The 25,068-nt window shown below is 40.8% G+C and overlaps 1 protein-coding gene across 10 annotated transcripts in view; it reads right to left on the bottom strand.

Moving 5' to 3' along the window:
• Positions 1–25,068, bottom strand: part of Plcb4 (phospholipase C beta 4) — a 409,699-nt gene that overhangs the window by 78,677 nt on the left and 305,954 nt on the right. For 9 of the 10 annotated variants that reach the window (XM_045156593.1, XM_045156591.1, XM_045156592.1 and 6 more), the window contains 6 exons: positions 18,309–18,390; positions 17,480–17,580; positions 16,812–16,869; positions 12,127–12,235; positions 6,491–6,701; positions 3,780–3,873 (listed from right to left, as the gene is read on the bottom strand). In XM_045156593.1, coding sequence (XP_045012528.1) covers positions 3,780–3,873; positions 6,491–6,701; positions 12,127–12,235; positions 16,812–16,869; positions 17,480–17,580; positions 18,309–18,390 — 655 coding nt within the window. Of the gene's footprint in view, positions 1–3,779; positions 3,874–6,490; positions 6,702–12,126; positions 12,236–16,811; positions 16,870–17,479; positions 17,581–18,308; positions 18,391–25,068 lie in introns of those variants that run through there. The other variant, XM_045156597.1, reaches the window with a different exon arrangement.

The following is a 25,068-nucleotide window of genomic DNA, read 5'->3' as shown; positions in this document are numbered from 1 at the left end:
AACCCAGGGCCTTTTGCATATTAGGCAAGTGCTCTAATCCAAAGCCACATCCCCCACCCTCAGCATCCTTTTTTTTTTTTTTTTAAATTTTTTTTTAAAATTTTATTTATTTGAGAGCGACAGACACAGAGAGAAAGACAGATAGAGGGAGAGAGAGAGAGAATGGGCGCGCCAGGGCTTCCAGCCACTGCAAATGAACTCCAGATGCGTGCGCCCCCCTGTGCATCTGGCTAATGTGGGACCTGGGGAACCGAGCCTCGAACCGGGGTCCTTAGGCTTCACAGGCAAGCGCTTAACCGCTAAGCCATCTCTCCAGCCCTCAGAATCCTCCTTGACAGGCATGTAAGTAAGCCCAGACACAGAGATTTTCATGGCAGACTACTCTTCATTTCCTCCCACATCTAGAGAATTGTGTTAATAACCTTCGGGTTGACCGAAGCTTCTGTTTGGGAACTGTAATTGGCTATATTTCTTCAATTTATTGTAGATGGCTATGTACTCATGTGACAATCTCAACATTATCATAGTGAAAAGGGGGTTCCCTTCTGTGGTAAAACAGGAGAAGTTCTGTGCTCACTTTGCACTTAAAACAACTTTAGAGTAAGCTGACCACACCCATCCCCACCTGACCATTTATGAAACAGAAAAGGCTGCAGCTGATGGTTGGCCCAGGTCTCTGTTTTAGGAGGAAAAGATTTCAAACCCACATTTCTATGATCATAACATCACACTCCATAAAAGCCATAAATTTTTACTCGTACATAGCTAAATACAGGGTGAATCTCAACAAATCAAAAACTATTTCAGAAACTTTATTTAGGAAACAGCATTTGATATGGCAATGTTTAATGTTAGATAATTGTGTGTGTGTGTGTGTGTGTGTGTGTGTGTGTGTGCACATACGTGCACTTGTATGTATGGTTTTTCAAGGTAGGGGCTCGCTGTAACTCAGGCTGACCTTGAATTCACTACATAGTCTCAAACTTCCTGAAACTCACAGTGAGCCTCCTACTTCTGCCTCCTGAGAGCTGGGATTAAAGGTGCACGGGCCCATGCCCAGCATCTTGGAGTATTTTGTTAAGGATTTCTTGGTCTCATTCAAGGCTGAGGTGGTCATTTATTTACTCTTGCTGTCACTTGAATGTCCACTCAAGAATTGCCCTAGAGAAGAACCGGCTTGGCCTGTGGCTTCTGCTCTGCTTCCTGACTAGGCAGGCGCCTTGATCCTCTGAAGAAGACAGTACTCTTTGCCAGGTGTTTGGCTGTATAAATCCATGGCTTCCCAAGGCTCATACACTCTTGGTTCTGCTCAGGAAGCCTGAGCTCGAACAGATGCTCATCAAAACTCACCAACATCTTAAAGAGAAATAGTATGTGTGGGAGATTTTGGGTAGAGGGCCGAGGCATCTGTGCTTGTGAAGCTATCTCTGGTGATTTCACTTTTAGGCATAGTTGGAAAATCACTGCTTCTGATGTTGTAATATCTACCCTGACCTATGCACACCAAAAGGCACTGTCTAACCAACCACAGGTTCTTTATTTTGATCTGCCATACATGGGCACATGGAATACTCTAAGTAATCCTTCAAATTGCACTATGAGATCAGCAAAAGATCACCTGAAATGCCTGGCCATAAACTACATCTTCCTCTTGATGAGGGACCCTGTGGAGAATCTTCTTGCTGGCGTTGGTATTGGAATGACTGTGCTTCTCATTTATGGGTCCTGGGAAGCACAGGTTTTTCCTTGACATGAATTCTACAATGTGTGGAGCCCAACGGTGGTATGGCCTCCAAGAAGATTTCTTGACAAGCATTCATTGATGCTAACTTCATTATCTTATTCCTATAGGCTCTCTGTGTTATCTTTTTATGCCACCTTGAAGTCCTTCAGGAATTAATATAAAGTAAGTAAGCAAATTAGTAGATATGAACATGAAATCATTTTGTTTATTTTGTTGAGACAAGGCCTCATTATGTGGCTGCCATATGTTATATTAGTAAACTGCCACATGCTGTTATAGCTTGTTGAGAGCTGCTGATTCCGGGAGCCAAAAGCCCCTCTCCCCCTTATCAGACCCAAGAATGCTTGAAGCCCAAGGGTTGAAAACTCTGTACCCTTGAGAAAAGTTAGAAGGTAAACTATTTCCCAGGCTGTCTGGCACCTCTCCTAAATATTCAGGCTTGAGGAAAGATCACTATTGTTTATCCCATGGCATAAAAATGCTTCTTGGGGGAACTTGTTAATTGGAAGCCTCACTGAGGGAGCAGACCTCGGCTTGGGACTTGTGAGGGATCAGGAACACATGGACTCCTGCAGGGCCTCTCTGGTCCTTTCTGCTGGGTGCTGTAAACACTGGATCTGATGGTCTCTTATTTATCTATTGTTTTCCACTTGGGTTTTCCACTTTTCAGGGATTACTCAAGTCACTTCTGCTGGCTGCTCTTCCGTGCCCAGATTGCTGTTCTGTTCTTTACCTACCACTTGCTGTTTCTTCTTTGACTTTTCCTTGCAATGTTCCTAATAAACTCACTCATTTGAAACCCAAAGTAAGGCTCCGGTAGATCATTTTCCTGCACAAAACAGTTGTACATGCTGTCACTGAAATCCTGGACTCAAGCAATCATGCTGCTTCAGTCTCTGAAGTAGCTGGAAGTGGAGGCCCACCCCATTGTAGTCTCAGCTTTGGTAAATAGCACAGTTCCACCTATCCCTGCTTTTGATAAGATTGTAGGGAGCCATTTTGGCTGGACTTGTATCCATGGCTCTGGGCTTCTGGCAGCAAGACATTAGCAAAACTATAGCAGCCTTCCTATAAGCAAGATTATGTATCTTCAGTGTTGGGAAGCCATCTGGCAGCAAGACATTAGCAAAACTATAGCAGCCTACCTATAAGCAAGATTATGTATATTCAGCCATTTGGCTGGTCTTTTGTACTGAGAAGTGATTGAAATGCAAAAACTCTGTAACAGGAAGGTTTTTTGGTAGGAACTTGTAAAGATCATAAAATCTTTGTCCATGGAAAAAGTGTATGTAAAAAGATATAAAAAGGAATACTGTGAAATAAACCATGTCTTCAGTCCTGGCTTGAGGCCTTGCTTCAGCCCTGGACTGGAGTCCATGCTTTCACTCTTTCTTCTGTCTTAATCCTGACTCCCCATCAGGCTGGAACACTTTCAGCTGGCAGGCTCCGGCATAAGATTAAAAAACTAAGATGCAGGGCTGGAGAGATGGCTTAGCGGTTAAGCGCTTGCCTGTGAAGCCTAAGGACCCCGGTTTGAGGCTCGGTTCCCCAGGTCCCACGTTAGCCAGATGCACAAGGGGGCGCACGCATCTGGAGTTCGTTTGCAGTGGCTGGAGGCCCTGGCCGCCAGTTCTCAATTTCTCTCTCTCTGTCTCTTTCTCTCTCTGTCACTCTCAAATAAATAAATAAATAATGAACAACAACAAAAAAAGAAAAACCAACCAAACAAAAAATATTTGAAATAATGAGACAAAGCAAGCAGGAGTTAAAACTGCTCTTTAAAAAAAAAAAACTAAGATGCTGAAACAAAGAAACCTCACCATGTAAGTTAGTCACTATTTGAAATTGGGACAATCCCATGATGGGATATTAAATGATCACAACATTTGTCTTGAATTTCTTCCCAAAATGGGGAAAAAGGAAATATGAAGTTACCATGTTAGCGAAAATAAAAACTTTTCTTGTTTCTGTCTTCTTAATTCCTACATTTTCACAATAGCCTGAAAAAGTTATGAGATGCCATTCTGAAACATACCTTAAACAGGATATCTGTACACATCGCTTTCCCATGAGTTATTATTGGTTCTTGGTCTTCACCTTTCCCATCCCAACAGTCAAGTTCAACACACCTAGGAGTACAGTGAAATTATAGTAGTGAATTGTTACAATTAAAGTGTGGGTACAAATTTAAAGATTCAAAATAAGCTGCTTTCTCATAGGTTAGAAAACCAAATGAATAATATGGCTCTCTTATGCCACCTACAGGTCAAAGCCACACTCCAATTCTCAGCACAATGGTAGTATCCAAACAGGACTGTGTTGGTGAGGGGGTAAGACTCAATGAGCAACACCAAAACATAGTTCTGGATGAACTCTTATTTGGGACAAAGGTGTAATAAAAAATAATTTGAGAACAAGCAGAAAATTTGCATGAGGGCTGGGTTTGGATGACTTTAACATTTATTTAAAATTGTATTTGGGGGCTGGAGAGATGGCTTAGCGGTTAAGCGCTTGCCTGTGAAGCCTAAGGACCCCGGTTGGAGGCTCGGTTCCCCAGGTCCCACGTTAGCCAGATGCACAAGGGGGCGCACGCGTCTGGAGTTCGTTTGCAGAGGCTGGAAGCCCTGGCGCGCCCATTCTCTCTCTCTCTCCCTCTATCTGTCTTTCTCTCTGTGTCTGTCACTCTCAAATAAATAAATAAATAATGAACAAAAAATATTTAAAAAAAAAAGAATCATTTCTTCAAGTAGACCTATTCTAAAAAAAAAAAATTGTATTTGGTAAAATAATGTTATGTTTACCATATTAAAAAATGTTCTTGAGCTGGTGGTCAACCAAGCTTGTAATCTCAGCTACTTGGGAGGCTGAGGCTCAAGGATTAAAGTTCAAGATTAGCTTAGTCTGTAGAATGAGTTCAAGAACAGGTTGAACAATTTAGTGAGAGCCAATCTCAAAATAAAGAAGCAAGCAGGGGCCGCAGCTATAACTAAAGCAGTAGGGCCCTTGCCCAGCACACATGAGGCTGTCAGTTCAATTTCTAGAACCAAATCAGAAATGTTCATGTTATTTTAGTGATTCATCCTCAAGCATTCTGGGAGAGTTTGTGAATGGAGTTGTGTAGTTAATTCCTCTTACAGTACTGCCACACTCAAAAAAGTAGTGAGGTAAAAACATAAATGAATCCAAGAAGAAATCATAATGTAAATACATTTTCTCATTTTTTACTTTTAACAATTTTGTTATATTTAAACTTCAAAATTTGTTTGTCCCTGTGAAACAAAAACAATTTTTTTTTCTTTTTTTGTCTTTTTGTTGAAATAAAAGTAATTTTTAGAAACCTCAGAGAACAACAATTTTTGAACTCCTAACATTAAAAAAGTACTTATTTAGGGCTGGAAAGATGGCTCAGCGATTAAGGCACTTGCTTGCAAAGCCTAAGAATTCATGTTTGAATCTCCAGGTTCCACATAATCCAGATGCAGTGATGCAAATACGCAAGGTCGCAAGTACACAAGGGGCACATGCATCTGGGGTTTGTCTGCAGTGGCTAAAAGCCCTAGCATGCCTACTCTCTCTCTCTCTTCCTCCTTCCCTTTCTCTTTCAAACAAAATTTGAAAAACCTATTAAAAAATATCAATTTAGATAATCTTTTTAAGGGAGAAGTGTTGAAGATTGAACCCAAGGACACATGCAAGCTAGGCAAATACTCTACTATTGGCCTATATTTCCATCCCTTTTTGTAACATTAAATACAATTAAATTTGCAAGTATTCATAACTAGTATAAAACATAACATGACTTCTTGAAGTTGGGGAGCATATTTTAAAATTGAGAAAAAACACATCCTTTGAACCACAATACGACTATACACTTTCCTAAGAGATACTCTCCAAGATAAATGTCTAATGGAATCCTTTAAAGAAAAGAACATATGCCCCCTTTACTCTTATTACTATTTCCTATTCAAAAGAAAAGCATATTACAATAGTTCTTCCTCATCCATGGCTCAGTTTCCTATGGTCAACAGTAGTCTGAAAATACAAAATGGAAAATTCTAGAAATACCTCCTATTTTTTTTTTTCTGAGATAGGGTCTCACTCTATCCCAGACTGACCTGAAATTCATTATGGAGTTTCAGGGTGGCCTCGAACTCACAGTAATCCTCTTACCTCTGCCTCCCGAGTGCTGGCGAGTGCTGGGATTAAAGGCGTGTGCCACCACGCCCAGTGGCCTAAGTTTTAAATCACACATCCTTGTAAGTAGGGTGATGATATCATTCACTGGCAAGGTGTCCTTCCTGGGGTGTGAGTCACCCCAGTGACTAGCACATCACTTTATACATGCTTCAGCCTTAATGGCTCTCAGGCACCTTAATCTTCATGCTGGCTATCAGACCAATCACTGTATCACAGTGTCATGCTTTAGGAAATTTCATAACACTGGCCCTAAGCACAAAGGTAGTGATGGTCACAATGTTATGATAATGTATTGTTATTATAACTGCTTTATTTCTATTGCTAATCTCTTTTGTGACTGACTTGAAAATTAAACTTTATCATAGGCATTTATATATAAGAAAAAAGCACAGCATATATAGAGTTAGGTATAATCAATCCACTGTGTCATGTGTCCATTAGGAGTCTTGAAACACTGGGCCCAGTGGATAACAGAGGGAATAATTGTATATCTAAGTGCATAATATACAAAAAGAAAAACCCCCAAAAATGGCATATTGAGTTTCTGACCTGCAACCAGACAGAAGAACTTGTCTGTACATTTCTACCGAAGATTTCCCCCCGAACTGCCGGCCTGTGAGATAGGTATTGTGGGAAGAACTGATGAAATAGTGAGCCAAAGGGTGGTCCATTTCCTGGTAAAGTTCTAAGCGATCTAGGAAGACTGGGGCATTTTCATCTGACATCAGGTATCTGCAAAACCCATCACTTGATATGAGTCCTAGAGAAAAAAAGAACATCTTAGTAGCATTTCTGGCTCTGAAGTTGTACAACTTATGTTTTATGGAGCAAGATGAGACCACTTTAGACAGTATGAGTAAAAACAATACAGTCTTTTCTGAGAACCTTCCCTTTCCAGGCTTGAATAGATCATAGAGCTGCATATCATAGGAACCTAAGCGTTCTATAAGCAGGCAATATTCTTCCTTCAGAGCCGTGATGGCAGAAGTTCACAATTCCCCAAGGAACTCAGTGCTGTGAAATGTGGTGATGAGGGGTCAAGGCCAGTTTCTGTAGCTCTGCTTCTGCCATTCTCTCCTATACTACTTGTCTCCTGGCTTCTATTCTGGTGAGTGTAGAAATACTGACCCACCTGCCTTCTAGGACATTATGAATCCTAAATGGGAATACCTATGAGATGTGCTGCATTTTTTTTTGTGTGTGTATGTGTGGTGTGCATGAGTGTATGCACATCTGTATACATGTGGAGGTCAGGAGTTGACATGAGGTGTCTTTCTTATTCAATTTCTACTTTATTTACTGAGGCAGGGTCTCCCACTTGAACCTATAGTTCACCATTTCAGCTGGTCGCCTCATGAACACTGTGCCCCTACCAATCACTACCCTCTGAGCACTGGGATTACAAGTGGGCCACCATGCTCACCTGGCATTTACCTGGGTGCTCTGGAACACAAAGCACTGGACCTCACACTTGTGTTTCAAGTGCTTCCTCTGCTGAACCATCGTCCTAATCCCAGTGCTTGGCACTAATTGTAAAGTACTGCTATTCTCACTCAGCTGGATGAGGGATTATTTTTTCCTTCTTTCTTTCCTTTTATTTAATTTATTTATTTATTTATTTATTTTCTTTTTTGGGCTTTTCAAGGTAGGGTCTCCCTCTAGCCCAGGCTGACCTGGAATTCACTATGTAGTCTCAGGGTGGCCTCAAACTCAGGGCACTCCTCCTACATCTGCCTCCCAAATGCTGGGATTAAAGGATGCGCCACCACACCCGGTGAGGGATTATTATGGGAGCTGGTGGCCTCTCCAAATTTAAACAATTTTGTAAGAGCTTCTTTTTTAATTTTTATTTATTTATTTATTTGAGAGACAGACACAGAAAGACAGATAGAGGGGGAGAGAGAGAATGGGCGCACCAGGGCTTCCAGCCTCTGCAAACGAACTCCAGACGTGTGCGCCCCCTTGTGCATCTGGCTAACGTGGGACCTGGGGAACCGAGCCTCAAACCGGGGTCCTTAGGCTTCACAGGCAAGCGCTTAACCGCTAAGCCATCTCTCTAGCCCAAATTTAAACAATTTTAATTTTCATAACTTATCTAAGAGGTAAGGGGTCTGGAGCTATGGAGAAGAGTCAATGAAACATAGTGCCAAGAACTACTGCTCATTTCAGACACTCTCTTCTGGAGTAGGGCAGGGTCCTTATCACCTGGAATCAGTACTTACACATCTGCTAGCCTAATGACCTTTGGCAGGCCTTACCTTATTTATTTATTTAACCAGTTGTAAGTAATACAACAGTTTCATGCTCACAGGAGAAGCACAGGTGACAGCAAAGTACATAGCCAGGAACCCAGGCACAGCTCTGTCAGGCATTCACACTTTGCTTTACTGCCTTGACCTTGATAAAGGGAGTCCTTACTAACAACGGCATTGCAGTGCCTGGCTCCACAGCTCTATTTTCCTACTGCCTGGCACTAACCACCATCCTCATTCTTGTGAGTCCTGCACTTTTACTACATGTGGTCCTACAACACACCATTTTGAGTGTTTTCAAATTTATACAAAGGCTATCAAACTGTGCATTAGAAATTGCTATTGTTAATATACATATTTTGGGAGTTATCCAATGGAGATAGGGTTAGGGTTATATATAGTTCATTTATTTTTTTCAGTGAATATATGTATGGCAGTCAATATGGGAATATATCAGAACCCATTATTATGTTCACAGTTATTTAGGCTACTTGTAATTGCAGTGGGAATATTTAAATAGATGTTTCTATACCTTTCTTCTTGGGCACACTCATTCATTTTAATAGCAAGTACTTTTGAGGCATTGAGACAGATGCAGTGATTTAAAAAAAAAAAAAAGGAAACATGCCCAACTTTTACAAACCTCATGTATTATGGGTAAAAGTGATAGGTAAATAAACATAAACATGTCATGAAAGTGCCTGAGGGACAAGGAAAGGTGATTCAGAGGGGTGGAATTCTGAGTGAGACTTGTGACCAGTGAAGGCCTTTTGAGATCACATATAAGCATGGGAGCAGAGGCAAGCCACACACACATCTGGTGGGGAAGGAGGCTTCCAGCAGATCAGCAAGTACAAAAACCTTGACAGAGCAGTATTGTGTCAGGCCCACTTAACGACAGCAAGGTGGCATAAGCAACCTCTGGGAAAAGGGGTGGGGGTGGAGCTAGAGAGGGAACAAAGCACCCATCAGCTGGGCACCTATTCCAGTTAGGTCCTGGGGATTTTATTCTAAGTGTGAAGAAACTCTGAAGAGTAGGATGACAGCTGTGAATATGTTTTTAAAAGGTTTGCTCTGGCTGCCGTGTGGTGCACATGCTGAGTAGACAGGAAACAAGGAGTCATGTCTTCTTTGGTACCATAGCCCTTGCAAGGAGAAAGGATGGAGGCTTGATTAGTCTGGGAGGGTAGAGCTATAGAGAAATAATTTATGTTGATGCTGGATCTTGCAAACTTCTTTTTTTTATGATGGGCCATATGTGATGAATTAAAGAATTAAACAAGTTCAAGCTGAGTGACTAATAGTTAGGACCACTTTATAAGCTTGGGAAGGGACAGAGCTGGAGATGGGAAATCCAATCATGTTGCACATATGAATGGGTAATGCCCATTCAACATTCAGATGGTCAGGGCCACCACAGGCCCATAGTATAAATTAGAGGTTAGGACCTGAACAATTCTATGTCTACAGAAGAAACTTATAGCCACTGGAGTGGGCATGGACAGAGCTGAGGAAGCATCTGTAAGGTGCACACTGTGAATTCAAAATGCTGAGCTGTCAGACAGGTGTATTTTCTATATTGCCAAGAATCCCAAGCTGGTTGTACCTACTTATATTCCCAGCAGAAGCTTACAAAAATGCTTTTTGTATTGCGTCCTCACACTCACTGAACAGATTTTAAACTTTCAGTCCTTTGTGAAATGGAGAAGCTATATTGTTACATGGTGTCAGTGGTAACTGAAGAGTTTTAAGAGTTGGGAGGACTTTAGAAATAACAAAGAGACAAATTTATCATAACATCTATCACATAGCCAAGGAGCTGTTGTTGTGTATCTTTTCTCTGCAAAGATCACAACTTCCTCCAAGGAAGTTCTGTATTCCCAGTATTAAAGCTTGAATATGCAAGGTTGTAATGTGTTGGACCACCTAATCCTCAGCTTGCAACACTGTTTTGGGAGTTTACAGAACCTCTAGGAGATGGGGTCTGACTGGTGTGGGTAAGTTGATGGGGACGGGTCTTGGGTGGTATAGCCCAGCCCTGACTCCTGTGTGGCTCTCTCTGCTTCCTGGTCTTGGCATGGTATGACTAGATGCCTCACACTCCTATCAACATGCTTTCCTCTGTGATGGGCCAAAATCTTCTGAAAAGTGTTCAATGAAAATAAATCCTTCTTCACTTAAGTTATGCTCTTTTATTGTTATGTTATTGTTTTGGTGACAGTGACAACAAAAGCATAGTGCTTAGAACCCTAGTCAGCCCATCACAATTAAAAAATAATGTCACTGGGGCTTTGTAGTGTAGCTTAGTGGCACAACATATGTTTAGTATGCACAAGGCCCTGGATTCAATTTCCAGCTCCACAAAAGATGAAGTAGAGAAGAGAACCACTAACAAATGACTGCATGAGTCCTACTATCATAGAAGCAGAGAAACGGAGCTCTAGCAGGCTATTTCTTTGCCTGAAGTCATAAAACAACAGTGCAGTGACAGGAATTTCATCACCTTCTACTGCTGCTCCACCCTCTGCTTTCACATGATGTGGAAAGAAATGACAGCATTCAGACCATTGATGGAACAGTAAGTAATGAAACACTTGCTGAACACAGACTGACTCTATGGCCTCAACATAAGAAATCAATGTTTGACTTTACCAAGGAGAACTTGTCAGGTCTCTAGAAGACCATGTATAACCAAACAGATTACTTCTGGAAACATGTCAACCTGAGCCACCTTTATTGGCAGTTGAAACAAAGAAGAAATTTCTTAAAAGATAAAATTGAGGCCTCAGGAGCCATGAGGCTGGCAGCCTGGCAGAACTTCAGCATTAGTTCCCCCATGTTCTCCTGTGGTATAAACCTCCACATCTTCTCCCTGCCTCCCCTTTGACCCATATTTGGATAACACACTGTTCCCACTAGGAGGAGCCAAAGTCAAGACAACCAACAATTTGCTAAAGTGATACTTGCTTAATTTCATATCCAGTTGGGTGTGGCAGCATATGTCTTTAATATCTGCACTTGGGCACAGAAGTAGGAGGATCAACATGAGTTTGAGGCCATCCTGAGACTACACAGTGAATTCCAGGTCAGCCTGGGCTAGAGTGAGACCTACCTCAAAAAACAAAATTCATATCCACTATTTTTATCTTCCATTCTAGAGGTCAAATGAGAGGTGAGAGGGGATATTAGATCATGTGTTCAATTTATTTGGTTTGGCAAAAGGAAAGGGAGAAACAGAAGACATAGACTTTTATGTGGCAGAAATTGTTTTCAAAGATTAAAAAAATAGAAACTGGCTTTGGTATTTTTATATTCTAAGCAGTATTTAAAACTAAAACAATATGAGCACAGGGGGAAATATCACTACAATGTGTGTAACAGCACAATACAAGAAGCATCATTCTTCAGACAGCATGGACTCATTTTGGTGGTATATAGAATCACAGTAACAACAGCAGGAGAACAATACAACAGTAACTACTCTCTAGATCTTCACAGCTCCAAAGCATTTCATGTATGTTTAGTGGGCTGGGGTGTGGCTCTCTCGGTGAATCACTTACTGCTCAATTGTGAAGTTGTAAATTCAGATGAGCACCCATGTAAAATGATGGTCCTAGCCATGCACACCAGTAGTCCCAGCACTGGGCAGGCAGAGAAAGGAAATCCTTGGGGGCCATTGGCTAGCAAATTTAGCCAAATCAGTGTGTTCTAGGTATAGAAAGAGACCTTGTCTCAAAGAATAAGGTAGGGAGCAACTGAGGATGACACTTGATGAATGAACACACATGCACACACACATGTACACCACACACACACACACACACACACACACACACACGAGATACTTTCAATTGTAATTCAAGGGGTTTAAATGCTGTAAATTTTCTCATTTAATGCCAAAAATTTAATTAATTATATTTTAATTTATATTACCTTTTTTCTTCAAATCTTCATCAGGCTCATACATCTCAATGATCTGCATTGCCCTTTTAGCATCATAAAATGGGAATAAAATTTCATTCAGCCGTGGGTCTCGCTGATGCTGTGATGAGAAAGCAGCTCATTTAGGCTGACCTTTCTTGCCCTTGAGGCCCTTTCATGCTCCCCAGTGTACAACTTCTAGAACAAGATTCATCTAGACTAATATAGTTATAATGACAAAGATCAGACTTAGCTGCCTTCCTGCCTGTCTTCCTGAAGCCTATGCCAAAAAGTTCAAATTTGAGAGTTCTCACTTGGTTCCTCATGTTTAACAGCACAGAGAAAATGGGGTTCTCCCTTTAAAAGTAGAATGATGCATGGCAGTATGTATGTTAACTGTACTACCTTCCAGTTCCAGGGCACACATAATAGATTTACTAGTGATGTCTATAAAAATGAGGTAAGAAAATCTTAAAAGTTTAATGTTAAGACTAGTTGGTAAAAGTAAAAACTAAAAAAAAAAAAAAAAAAAAAAAAAAAACCCAAATCAAACAAATACCCAGGTCATATAAAGTGGTCAAAACCGCCAAAGGAGTAACAAAAACCCTAATGTTAGACAAGTAAACATTATACATATTTCATTCTAATGTGAGTTTTTTCTATTAATTAGCACTTTGAGTACCCTGAAAACTTCCTTTCCTTGAATTTATTGCCTCCAGAATGAACTAACTGGGTGATAAAATTAATCAGCACAAGGATACTTACAGCTATAAACCATGCAAAAATTTAAATTTAAATATCAGTCGTTCAGAGCATGTTTCACTATGAAATTGAACTCACTTTGCCCTAAGACAATTCCTCAGGCAGAGTATAAGGAGGAAGGCATTTGGGGAAATTGGTGACATAATCTTTTCAAATTGGCACCTAAGATGCTCCTGGTACTGTGGGAAACACCAGGAACAATGTGCTTCCTGTAGTGATGTCATCCTGACTTCCTGGGATAGTGAGAAGTTTATTAACTAGGTAACTCAGTGTGTGTGTGTGTGTGTGTGTGTGTGTGTGTGTACACACATATATACATATACACACATATATATGTGTGTGTGTGTGTGTGTATGTGTGTATACACACATACACACAGGGGGGAGTGTGTGTAGAGGCAGTGGGCCCATTAACCTTCCTTATCGTTCACCATGTATGACAGAATTGCACTGTATCTCTGGTCAGCTCTCAAATGGATAACTAAATAAAGCAAACTTCCATGTAATAATAACAATCAGATGTCAGACTTGGTCAACAAGTAACATCTTGCAGTGAGTAGCAATAATGCTGTAACCAAATATATGCACATATTCTGAAAATATTGCAAATTATATGTTTAAGAAGCAACTGCTAAAAGTTCATATGGATTTCCCTGCACCACTTGTTTTGAGATAATCATGTAAAGAGAATGTGATATAGAATGGAGACTTTTGGCCAATGGGACCTTTTGCTTCATTTCCTAAAATGTTGATAGCTCTAGATTTTTCTGTCCTCTCCTGTTTAGTTAAGAGTATTAAAGTATTTGGAACCAGTATCTTTGTGACAGTTTATCCGGTTAAAACATTCTTCTCTTATAATCTAGGGAGTTATAATTACAACTGTGCTAGACATGCTAAAGTGTAAACTTATACCAGTAACAGGCCTTGACACCATCAAGAGCACAAGTGATAGGCTATTTAGGGAAAGAGAAAGTGACATGGGCTAAGTGGGTAAAGGTATGCTTCACCATACAGAGGAAGTGATGCCACCATGAACTATAGCTGAGTGTTCAAGGGAGCCAAGGACTCCACTCTGGATGAGGATGAATTGCTTGAAAAGCGAATGAATAAATGAAATTAAAAAAAAAAAAAAAACAGTTCCTAGGCACATCTTTTTTCCCCCCATAAACAATATTATGGAAGAAGATGGATAATGGAAGGAAAGCATCTATTTTAGACTCGCCACATAGTTATATTCATAACTAGGTTTCTCTTGTCTAGTAAAGTCTTTCAACTTTTGTTTTTACATCTACTCTGCCACATCACATAATCTTTTGCTTCCCCTGAAATTTTTCATTTTCACAAGGCAGCAGAGCACCATCTGAAGAACCTAGAGGCAAGAAAGCAAAGCTGAAGCTTGCTGGGTGAAACGACAACATCATATCTAGGCAATCTCAGAGCAACAGGGTATAGAGGTGTAGAGCAGATACCAAACAGTGAAGCTAGCTGCTCACTGCTCCGAGGCACCATCAATCTCACTCAGATAAACAACATGCTCAGTAGAGTCACCTTCTGGAATAAGTGCTTTCTAAAGTGAGGTTCTAAATATCTTCCAAAAGTAAGTCACAGAAAAATGTGCCCAAGTAACTGATAAGATAGATAACAGTACCTAGAAGTCTGTCCTGCCTTACTGCAAGAAAGCACCCACTGACTTCAATAAGTAGCACTGGGAAAGATGGGCATAAGTAATAGTCAAAAAAGACATACAATGAGAAAGAAATAATTGGTAACTTTACTCATACAATGCAAACAATCTCCTCTACTTTGTGTGTTCATTAAAGAGTAAATATTCCTTAAAAGCCCTTCCACCAAGACAAGGCCCTTCAAAGGTTAGGCCTAGCCTTACTGTTCAAGATAAGCTAAAGAGGAGATAATGTAAAGAACAAAAGGGTATTATTGTCCATGCAAGAGAAGGATAAAGGCTTGCCTCATAATAGAAAACAGGAATGGCAGAGCAAGAAGGTATGAGGGGAATATTTTTGTTAAGTGCTTTTAATTGTTTAAAATGTAAAAGCTTAAAAGTTCAAAATTAAAAAGAAAACAATCTTTCAGGAATTACTAGAGTGATTGCTGTGTAAGCCAATAAAAATAACAGAGAGAGAGAGAGAGAGAGAGAGAGAAAGAGAGAGACCCACCAGACAAGAGCATGTGATGGTAACACCTAGCCTCAGAACTGCTTCTGAAACAGGACAGCAAAATCCAGTACAAAGAGCACTTCTTAATAGATGGCTGAGGGCCAGCTTCACCCCAAATTTTGGCACAGAGACCTTATTGTAGGAAGTGATGAATCAATGATGGGATATTCTCCTCACTACCAAACCATCTTTCTGTTAGTAAGAAGCTGGATTTCTGCCTATTTCATCAAATTTAAAATTAATAACCAAAGTGCACGAAGAGGCTAAGGGAAATAGCCAAACAGATAACAAATGGAAGAAGGGGGAAAAGAGTAAGGAAATGGAGCAAGGCACCTCAACTTCCGTGTACATGCAGCACAAGGATGTGGATGGTATCTGGATAAAGATTATGAACACAGTCTGTGCAAGACTAAGATCTAGTGGAGTGGAAGAACTTGAGATGTTTTTCAAGTAAAATAAACATGGCTTTGTACTGAAAGGATTAGTTAAAAGTGGAGGTATCTGTGTGGATGCATGGAATCTTTCTTTCTTGCCCCAGTGCTTTTAAGCTTTGGTTACCACTGTTTCTCAAGTATAACCCTGTAATTGTAAGCCACTGGATGAGGGAAGGGAAGACTTTTGACAGACATGTGTTTGTTTCTACAAAGTGGCAAATCGTGGACTACCTGTTCCCTTTTATTATTTTATTATTTATGTGTGCCTGTGTCTTTTTTTCTCTCCTTTTCTTCTCTCTCTCTCTCTCTCTCTCTCTCTCTCTCTCTCTTTCTCTCTCTCTCTCTTGATGCTGGGTTTCAGACAAAGGGTTTGTGCATGCAAAATGTACTCTAAATGTACTCTACCATTGAGCAACACCATCAACCCCAATCCTGTCATCTCAAATATTTTCCTTTATGTAGTATGATTGTTAATTGTGAAGAAAAATATGGCATCTATTCCTCAACCAAGTCTTCTAACATGTGTTGGGGAAAAAAAGTGAATTAGCCTTTGCAGATTATAAAGAGCCTGGTGTGTTTTGCTGAAAACACTTTTTAGTACATGTAAAGAAAAAAAAGGTTTATTTTAGTTATACTAGAAGTCACAACTTTTAGTTTTCTAAAATACTTTTCCCTTGTGCGTAGGCAAATATTTTTAAGCCAGTTTTTTTAATTGTTATGTTGTTCAAAATTTAGCTCTGAGCTTGTTTTAAAAATAAAAAACTAAAAAATTTACTTCAATACAATTGGTCTAATACTATTTTTTTTCACCTAGGAGCTCAAGTGTTTTGTTATCAAAATATTCCATTTGAACCTCCATATTTTTTTACATGCAATCTATTAAAAGACAGAAAAAAAAAACCCAAACAACAACAAAAAAACTTCCAGTCCATGCAATTTATGAGATTGAGTTAGCAATGGAGAATCCAACTACAGTGTGATAAATTCAAGTTTCTTTCTACATATTAGATCAGAAAAATATCTTAAATAATATCTTGCAAAAACATAGATACATTAATTAAGTAAATATATTACAAATTTCACACATACACGCAGAACCAGAGCGAGAAACCGACAGAAAGTGGTGAGCAGAGCCAGCGTGGAGTAAGCATACAGACACAGGCAGCAGCTGACTTTTGCACCTGGTAAAGCCGTCATGGAAAGAGGAGCAGGTCAGAAGCTAAGCAGTGAGGGGAGAGGGGCAGGACGCAATGCAGGCATGCTGTGAGGACGGAGGAGGCAAGCCACTGCACACAGACTTTATGGAGTTAATGTATGAAAAAGCTTACTTCATTTAGAAAGCTCACTAATTGGTCTACCGTTAAATAATCAGTTTTGTCTCCATTGCTGAAAAGAAATTTATTAGAAAAAGTAAGTTTTTGTATATGATGCTACAGCAGGTACGATTTACATGTTGACATTTGTGAATGATAATTCTAAACTCATTTTCTAACCCTAAAGTATCATAAATTCTTTAAGTGCCAGAGACTATAAAAACCCATCAACAATGACAAAGGAGAGAGAACATTCCCACAAGGGCACAGAACATGTCTGAATTTCTTAGCATTATCAGAAGATACTCTTTCAGAAACAACATGTAAGTCATCCATTTGAAATAACTGGAATGAGTGAACTTTTCAACCACATACTAACATTCCAAATTGACTAGTTAGTTCACATAATGGGTTAATACCTAAAGGAGCAGGTTAAAATTGTAGGTCGTTAGTAAAGCCAATGCCAGGGGGAAACGTTCCAGGTGCTTTAATTCATTTTATGTCAAAGAATCTCAAAGTGGACTTTTACACCATTAGACTAAGGGGTGAAAATGTAACTCTGACTAGATTTTCCTAGACTATCAACATACTATATTAAAATATTATTGTAAAAACAACTGTTACAAAATCTCAACAGATGGCAAAACACTTCCAAAGTACGCTTTCTAGCCTCTAGAACTTACATTTTTTTGAAAAGATCTTCTATGTCTGTCCGAGGACATATCTTCTGTGTGAGTTCATAGAACTTCTCATAGGTGAACGCAGCGGGCTCAATTTCATCGTTCTATGGAAAATAAATGAATATCATGATGAATGAAATTATTTTCCCTCCTTACAGGGTGGGGGTCTACAGTATCTGGAAGCAAAGTGACCAACTTTCAGGCCACACTGTTTGATCACAGTAGGTAAATGAGTATCTAGTTAAGAGGACGTGAAGAAATCAAGCCCAATATTTAATTATGCTTATTTTATGAATTTTTATAAGGATGCACACAGAGGCGCTTAGGATGATCACATAAGATTTTACTTCAGTAATTTTCAATAGGACTTGTATAGGTAGTCACAAGCTTCAATATTTATTTCAGTTCATAATTTTAATAACTTAAATCTGGAGGTCCATGAACACAATGATCAGTGTGGGGAGAAATGGCTTAATAGTGCAAAATCACCTTAATGAACACCATAGGACCACTAATTATTCATGCTGATGCTGTGCTTGGTTAAGGCCATGTGGCCAGGTGTCTCTAAAATAAACTCCTTAAACTGTGCAAAGAACTGCCTGGCTTTCATTTTCTGATCTTAATAAAGTTGATAAAAGTTATTTGGAAGTAAGCTAGTTAAATTTTAAAACACCTAGGATAAAATATTAATAGAGAAAGAGAAGAGAAAGATTAACTGTACTATGTATCACTGAATCTCATTGAAATTGGTATAATATAAACAATCCAGCTTACCACATATGTAAGCACAAGTAAACATGGCTTTAGAAGCATGCTAGTAATAAAAGAATACCTTTCCACTGGGAAGACCTAATTCCTTGAGAGCTTGAAAGATCACCTTTTCTGTTTTCCCCGATGCAAAGGTTCTGGTAATACTAGGACAAAAAAGAAAAGAGAAAGAAAAAGAAAGAAAGAAAGAGAGAGAGAGAGAGAGAGAGAGAGAGAGAGAGAGAGAGAGAGAGAGAGAGAGAGAGAGAGAGAGAAAGAAAGAAAGAAAGAAAGAAAGAAAGAAAGAAAGAAAGAAAGAAAGAAAGAAAGAAAGATCCAAGTTATTGTTTATTCTGCTTTCTCTGATGCAAAGATCCAGATATTCTTAGGAATAGTGGGACTGGGGAAAAGGAAAAGGAGAATAAAACTATGCTGTTATTTGTAGGTTCAATTCCCCAAATAGCTCTACCTTTTATCCCTCTGGTTACCAGGGTGGATTCTGCCACTGATACAACTTGATTCTGAGACAAGTGGTTCCCCTGGCAGTTTGTGAACAAGGAGGACAGATGTATGCTCTTAGACAAAAGCCGTGATACATTTTGATCCAGGGAAATGATGTCCTTAGGACAAAGGCATGAAGCAGATGGCACAGCAGCTCTCAAGGCACTTAGGGAAAGCCCCAGGCCACTAGGAAGGCCAGGCAGCCAGGCCTGGGATTGCTGCTATTCTGGTTTTCACGTTCACATACATCATCAGACAGACTTTGACTTCATTTTCACACTAAGCACTCTTGAGTCACTCTTCCATGCAAGCTGCCCAAGGATACCATTTTGAACGCAATGGGGAGGGAGCAATTCTTTAATGTTCCCACAGAATCTTGGCACTGCCTGAGATATGGTGTTTCTGAGAAGTTTGTAGGGAGCACAAGGAGCATTGAGGCTGGTCTAACATGTAATACTTAAATGAACATATTTCCTGTAAGTATGAAGAAGAGACCCCCTCATTATAAGTACATTGGAGACTCTTAGAAGGAATGGTATCAAGGGGAGGTGTGATACCCTAGAACCTCACCCTTGGCTCTCAGCTGTGCTTTTGCCATTCAAGAAACCTTTATTTAGTCCCTGACTAAAAGCCCAGGTCATATGTTACCATGATCATAGAAAGTTAAATTCAGAATGGCAGTCTTGACTTAAAGATGGTATGTGTGTATATGGGGGGGGTGTCTTTCACCCATGAAGTGAGGCTTTGGAACAGAGCACCTGCACATCCCGCCCATTCCTCACAGCACTGCTGGCTGCTGGTGTGCAGTGAGCATGAGCACCTACAGCCAGTCCTGTGAGTGGGGAATGCAGCACTGCTCTCCCAACACAGACCCAGAGGAAAGAGGTTTCGGTAAATGAGTTCCTTCAGACAGTGACTGTTTCACACTATGTCCAAGAACACTTCAAGTGCATCTATAAGAATGTTACAGGGCTGAGGATGTGACTCAGTTAGTAAAGTGCTTGCCTAACATGCATGGGACTCTGGATTTAGTCGTTAGCACCCAAAGAAACTGGCTGTAGTGATGCATGCCTATAATCCCAGTACTGAGGAGTTAGGAGTAGGAGGATCAGAAGCTCAAGGTCTCGTACAGGGCTAACCAACTGCTCTGTGATCAGACTGGAGGCATGTTCCACAAAGGTGAATTCATGCCTGGTACTGAAAACCTAGTTAAAAGCCTATGGCTGGGAAGGTCATTGCTCTAGGCCTTATGGGTTAATGGGTTAAGGTTAATACTGCTGTTTGGCTAAATGCATATATCATACCCACCAAATTGCTCTCTAAATATTTAAGTTTATATCCATATATTAGCACTGCCCTCACTTTTGGCTATAGAAGCTTCTCTTTTCAGATGAAAATAAACGCTGGGAAGACACAAAGCTCATCAAAGTGCTGAGAAGTGACACTTGTGTGTTCAGTACTATCATGTAACTACACAGAAACATCTCTATCACACCCGCTGAGGCTCAAGGACCACTGCAGAAAAAGCGTAAGAGCCAAAGGATGGGGAGGCGTGCTTTAGGAACTCTTCCAGACACAAACTGGTGGTGGCACTTATGCTGTCACAGAAGCTGGCTGACCTTATCTGCATATATTGTCATGGAGGACCCAGGAAGACAAAAAAATACGACATCAAAATAGAAGAAGGGACTAGTTGGAAAGAAGAGCTTCAGTGGAAGAACGGTTAAGGGGAGGGCAGAACAAGGGGGGGGGGGCGGTGCTGGGAGAGGATTATGATCCGGGCATACTGTGTGTATGTATGGCGGGTGTTAAGATATAGAAAAATAGAGTACAGGGGATAGAAGTGTTTGCAATAAATAAATGAATTTAAATTAAATTTTAAAAAGTCCAAGGTTTTATCCTTCAATTCACAGTAAGTTTGAGGACAGCTTGGGCTAAATGAGACCCTGCTTAAGGCAGATGCAAAAAAATTGTTTGAGATAGTTGTATAACCATATAAGGAGGCCTGGTAGGATGGAACACTGGTATGTTGTAGCACTCAGTACACTGGTTAACAGATTTCTGGTATAGAGTTCCATGTCTGTACTTTCTTATGTCTTGAGAGTTCATGAAACTTTTAGACACTGAATTGGGGTAAATGCACTTTACCTAGCAATTTCAACTTATGTAAAAGTGGCCATTCAGGCCATCTTTCTTGACAAAAGTATGTGTTGAGCTAAGAAATACTGACTGTAAGACCAGGGACTTTTATTTAGGAGGAAAATGTTGTGCATAGCAATCTCTGTAGCATATGCTAGCCACCTCAAGGCTGCCAGGTTAGATAGGTCTGGATGTAACATGGTGAGAACTGACTACCACACCATGCAAAGGTAGGTAAGGAGCAGAGCTTGGGCACCATGAGGTGTGAGGAGTGCAGGGGTGATCTTATGGGGAATGTGTGGCTGGTTGCTGAGAAAGAGCACATCTAACAAGACTGGGGAACAAGGAGAGAAGAGAGGGACTAACTTTTTGAGTCCATCTATGCACACAGAGGCTCAGGCTGAGTACCACACAGATTCGCTCACATAACCTATAAAATAATAAACCCTGGGTGGAAGATAGGAGTGGGGAAGTCAAATAGACCCTTTCCCTGGAGTTATGCCTCTTCCCTTTATTCCGGCACCTGACTGACAAGTCTGACAATAGATTCACAGGGGTATGGAGGCCATGGAGTGAAAGCAAATTATTGAGGTTTCCAGAAAGATGGCCTTTAACCAGTGTTCTGAAAAACATACTTATCATAGCTGGTGACATTTTTGACAACATCATGGCAATACAGCATGCTTATAGAGTGCTGGTAAAGTGTCTGTGACTTTAGTCAACTCTTTGTAGACAGCCTCATGGTCACAGAGGTCAGCTGAGTGTTTCATAGAGACTCAAGTAGAATTCATGAGCTGGAGGAATGGCTTAGTGGTTAAGGCATTATTCGTTACCACAAAAGAAACTGTCACCCCTTCCCTAAAAGAAAATATACTTGAGTGGTACCCAGTTTTCCCGAGTTCAGGTTAAATTCTGTGTTCCAGGGGATCTTGCAAATGACTAAGAGAACAATGATCCTAGAAACTAAGAGAATCCCACCTGCTGGCACAGTGGTACAGGCTTTGCAGTTTCCTGAGGTTGTGTGTGTGTGTGTGTGTGTGTGTGTGTGTGTGTGTGTGTGTATGAGAGAGAAAGAAAGAGAGAGAGAGAGGCAAAAATGCAGATAGAGAATGGGTATGCCAGGGCTTGTAGCCACTGAAAATGAACTCCAGAAGCATGTGCCACCTGGTGCAACTGGCTTACATGGGTACTGGGAAATTGAACCTGGGCCTTAGGCTTCACAGACAACTGTCTTAACCACTAAGCCATCTCTCCTGGCCTGTCCCGATGGTTTTAACAGTCAGGTTTGACTCCTGGAGTACAAGAGCGGCGAGTCCTGCTCCTCACAGACCACTGCTGTCTCAGGGCTTGAGTGCTGCGTACAGACTGGGCTACTGGGAACAGACTGGAGGCTCCTGGCCATTTTTGGTGCAACTGCCTTCTTCAGCCATTATCAACAACCACTGCATGGCTGCCCATCACTCAGTTTTCTAGTTTTTTTTAGTTTAGTTTATGTGTTTTTTTTTCTTTTTTTTTTTTTTTTGTATGGTTTCACTGTAACCAAAGCTGATCTTGAACTCACTCTGTAGCTTAGACTAGCCTTGAACCCATGGTCCTCCTACCTCAGCTTCCCAAGTGCTGGGATTCAAGATGTGAGCCACCACTCCCTGAGTCATAACTCACTTCTCTAGCCATTGAGCCCCACTCCAGGTTACAGGGGATGGGAGAGAGCTCTGGTGTAGGTGGGAGGATAAACTGTATGTGAGTTTACAAATTTGAGAGAAACGAAGATTTACAAGATTACTTACCTGAAAAGAAAAGACAGACATGAGGAGGAAGGCATTCTGCAACAGTTATTCATGTAATTTCCTCAATGTTATACTTTTTTGTTTGTTTGTTTGTTTGCTTGCTTTTTTGTTTTTAGAAGTAGGGCCTCACTCTAGCTCAGGCTGACCTGGAATTCACTCTGTTGTCTCAGGGTGGCCTCAAACTCACAGCAATCCTCCTACCGCTGCCTCTCAAGTGCTGGGATTAAAGGCGTGTGTGCACCACCACGCCTGGCTTCGATGTTAAACTTTGGTTTAATGCTTAAGCAGGGGCCTTTCCCAAGCTATGCACTGTCTAGGAAGCCAGGTCCCTTTTAACATGATGTACCCTATTTTAATAGTTTCCATTTTTAAATCTGTAGTATGATAGTGATGAAGTGACATTTTAAAAGTGTTTACTCTTCTTATCCATTAAAACCTTCAGAACAATTTCCACCTAACTCTTGGCAGTTCATCTACCAGGAAAGTGATCTGCTTTTCACTGGCATGGTATCAATTCTCCATAAATTCTAATAAACTGCCCCCAAGTCACAGATGTCTCATGTCAGACACCTGTGAGAACTGGCAAGCACCAAAGAATGGACGTCAAAGAGAGCTAAAGAAGATGCCAAAATACTTAGGCTATTTCTGTCAAAAAAGTAGTAATAGTTTTGTATCCAACATGCTGCGCTGAGGCCCATGGAATGAGAAGAGGCTCCCACACTTTTGAAGCCAGGGCTTGATGGGTGACAAGCATGCAGATGAAACCGTGCCAGTAGAAGCACTCTGATCATAATCTATGTGATTCTACTTTGTACAGTTCCTGAAATTGTCATGGAAGAAAAAGCAGGATAGGAAGACATAACAAACAGACCTAACTTACACTTCTGCTCATCTTATCACCATCTATACTTTCTAAACTTTGGACTTCTTTCCTTCAATAATAGTTTCAAATAAAATAGATGCCCTACCTACAAGACAGCAGCTATAGGGTTGCTGGAATGCACGGAAGTAACTGCCCTGCTGTTGCTCAACTGAACAGAGTTTTCAATAAAATCAGGGCTGGTGTGAAAGGCCTTTGCCAAAAACCAGGAGGCAAGGGTGCTGATCGGGCCTTTGCAAACTTCTAAGTTTAGTAATCTGCTAGTAAGTCAGTAAATAAGAATCAGTGACTTGTATGGAAAGACTTGTCAGGCACCACAAATGCAAGAAGCTGGTGATGTGTTCAGTCCTCATGAAAGGGTGGCTACACAGAATGCTGCACAAGGTCATCTTCACAGTTTCTACGCATCCCAGGTTTTCTCGTAGGCATTTCAGCCATGCCACTTGGTACTTAACTTCATTATTCCTATTGTGGTGGTTTGAATGTAAAATGTCCCCCAAAGCCTCATGTGTTTGTGATCAAACCTCATACTTAGTCCCCAGCTGGTGGAACCTTTGGGAAGTGGGGGTCTTTTGAAGGAGGTATGACACGTGGTGAAGAAACTGAGGCTTGTTGGTTGGGCCCCACTACCCTGCTGATGTGGAGTTGTGACTCCCTTGCCTGCTCTTGCAAGTTTTTCTCCTTCATAATGAACCTTCCTCCTTAAAACTGTAAGCCAAAATAGATTCTTCCCCTCCATAAACTGCTTCTGGTTGGGTATTCTGTCACAGCATCCAGAAGTTAACTGCTACAGTATGGACTTGAGAAAAATGATCTCACCTAGGATGATTCTGCTCAATGTCATAAGAATAACACGTGGTAAAGGAGAGCAGGGTGGCAGCTCTGAGGAGAATGAAGAGGCTGGGCAGGGGACAAAAGAAGAAGAGCTGGGAATGGCTGAGATGAGCAGCAGGCAGCTGCTAAACTTCACCCAGTCATCTACTATGTGCTTAGGGCCCTGTTTGTCTAATGGGAGAAAGAAAGGTGATGTCTATGACTGTATTCTGTGCAGGTGTTGTGGGTTTCATGGTTTTGCCAGTCTATTGCTTTGCTAAAAGAGGTATCCTGAGAATACATCAACATGAACTTGAGTCTGGAGAGCCTGGGAAGAGTTGGTACATGAGGACCAGGTGTCTGCTTCAGGTTCGTGTCCCCAAGTGCCTCCTAACTTCACATGGATAGCTAATGCTCTGGGATCAGACCCAGCTTCTGATGTCCGTGCATGATTACATAAACACCAAGCAAAATGGTCCTGGAACATTTACTAAAGAATTCCCACTGCTTCCTTTACAAGTACTTCTAACTATACACACAGACGATTAGCAAAGCCCAAATTGTAAGAGGAAGTGAGAAGCAGAAAAGAGGGATGCATGGGGTTCCTCAGAAGATGAAATATGTCAGAACTCCTACAGCACACATGAGGAGGATGTGCCTGGTTTGTGAACTCTTCCTTTTGGCTTCGGTTCTTTGCACTGGTAAGTAGGGCGGAGTGAGGGAGG

This window comes from Jaculus jaculus, chromosome 8 (assembly GCF_020740685.1).
Source record: "Jaculus jaculus isolate mJacJac1 chromosome 8, mJacJac1.mat.Y.cur, whole genome shotgun sequence".
Lineage (NCBI taxonomy): Eukaryota > Metazoa > Chordata > Mammalia > Rodentia > Dipodidae > Jaculus > Jaculus jaculus.
The sequence above is the reverse complement of the archived record's forward strand: the minus strand, read 5'-3'. Positions and strand labels throughout refer to the sequence as shown.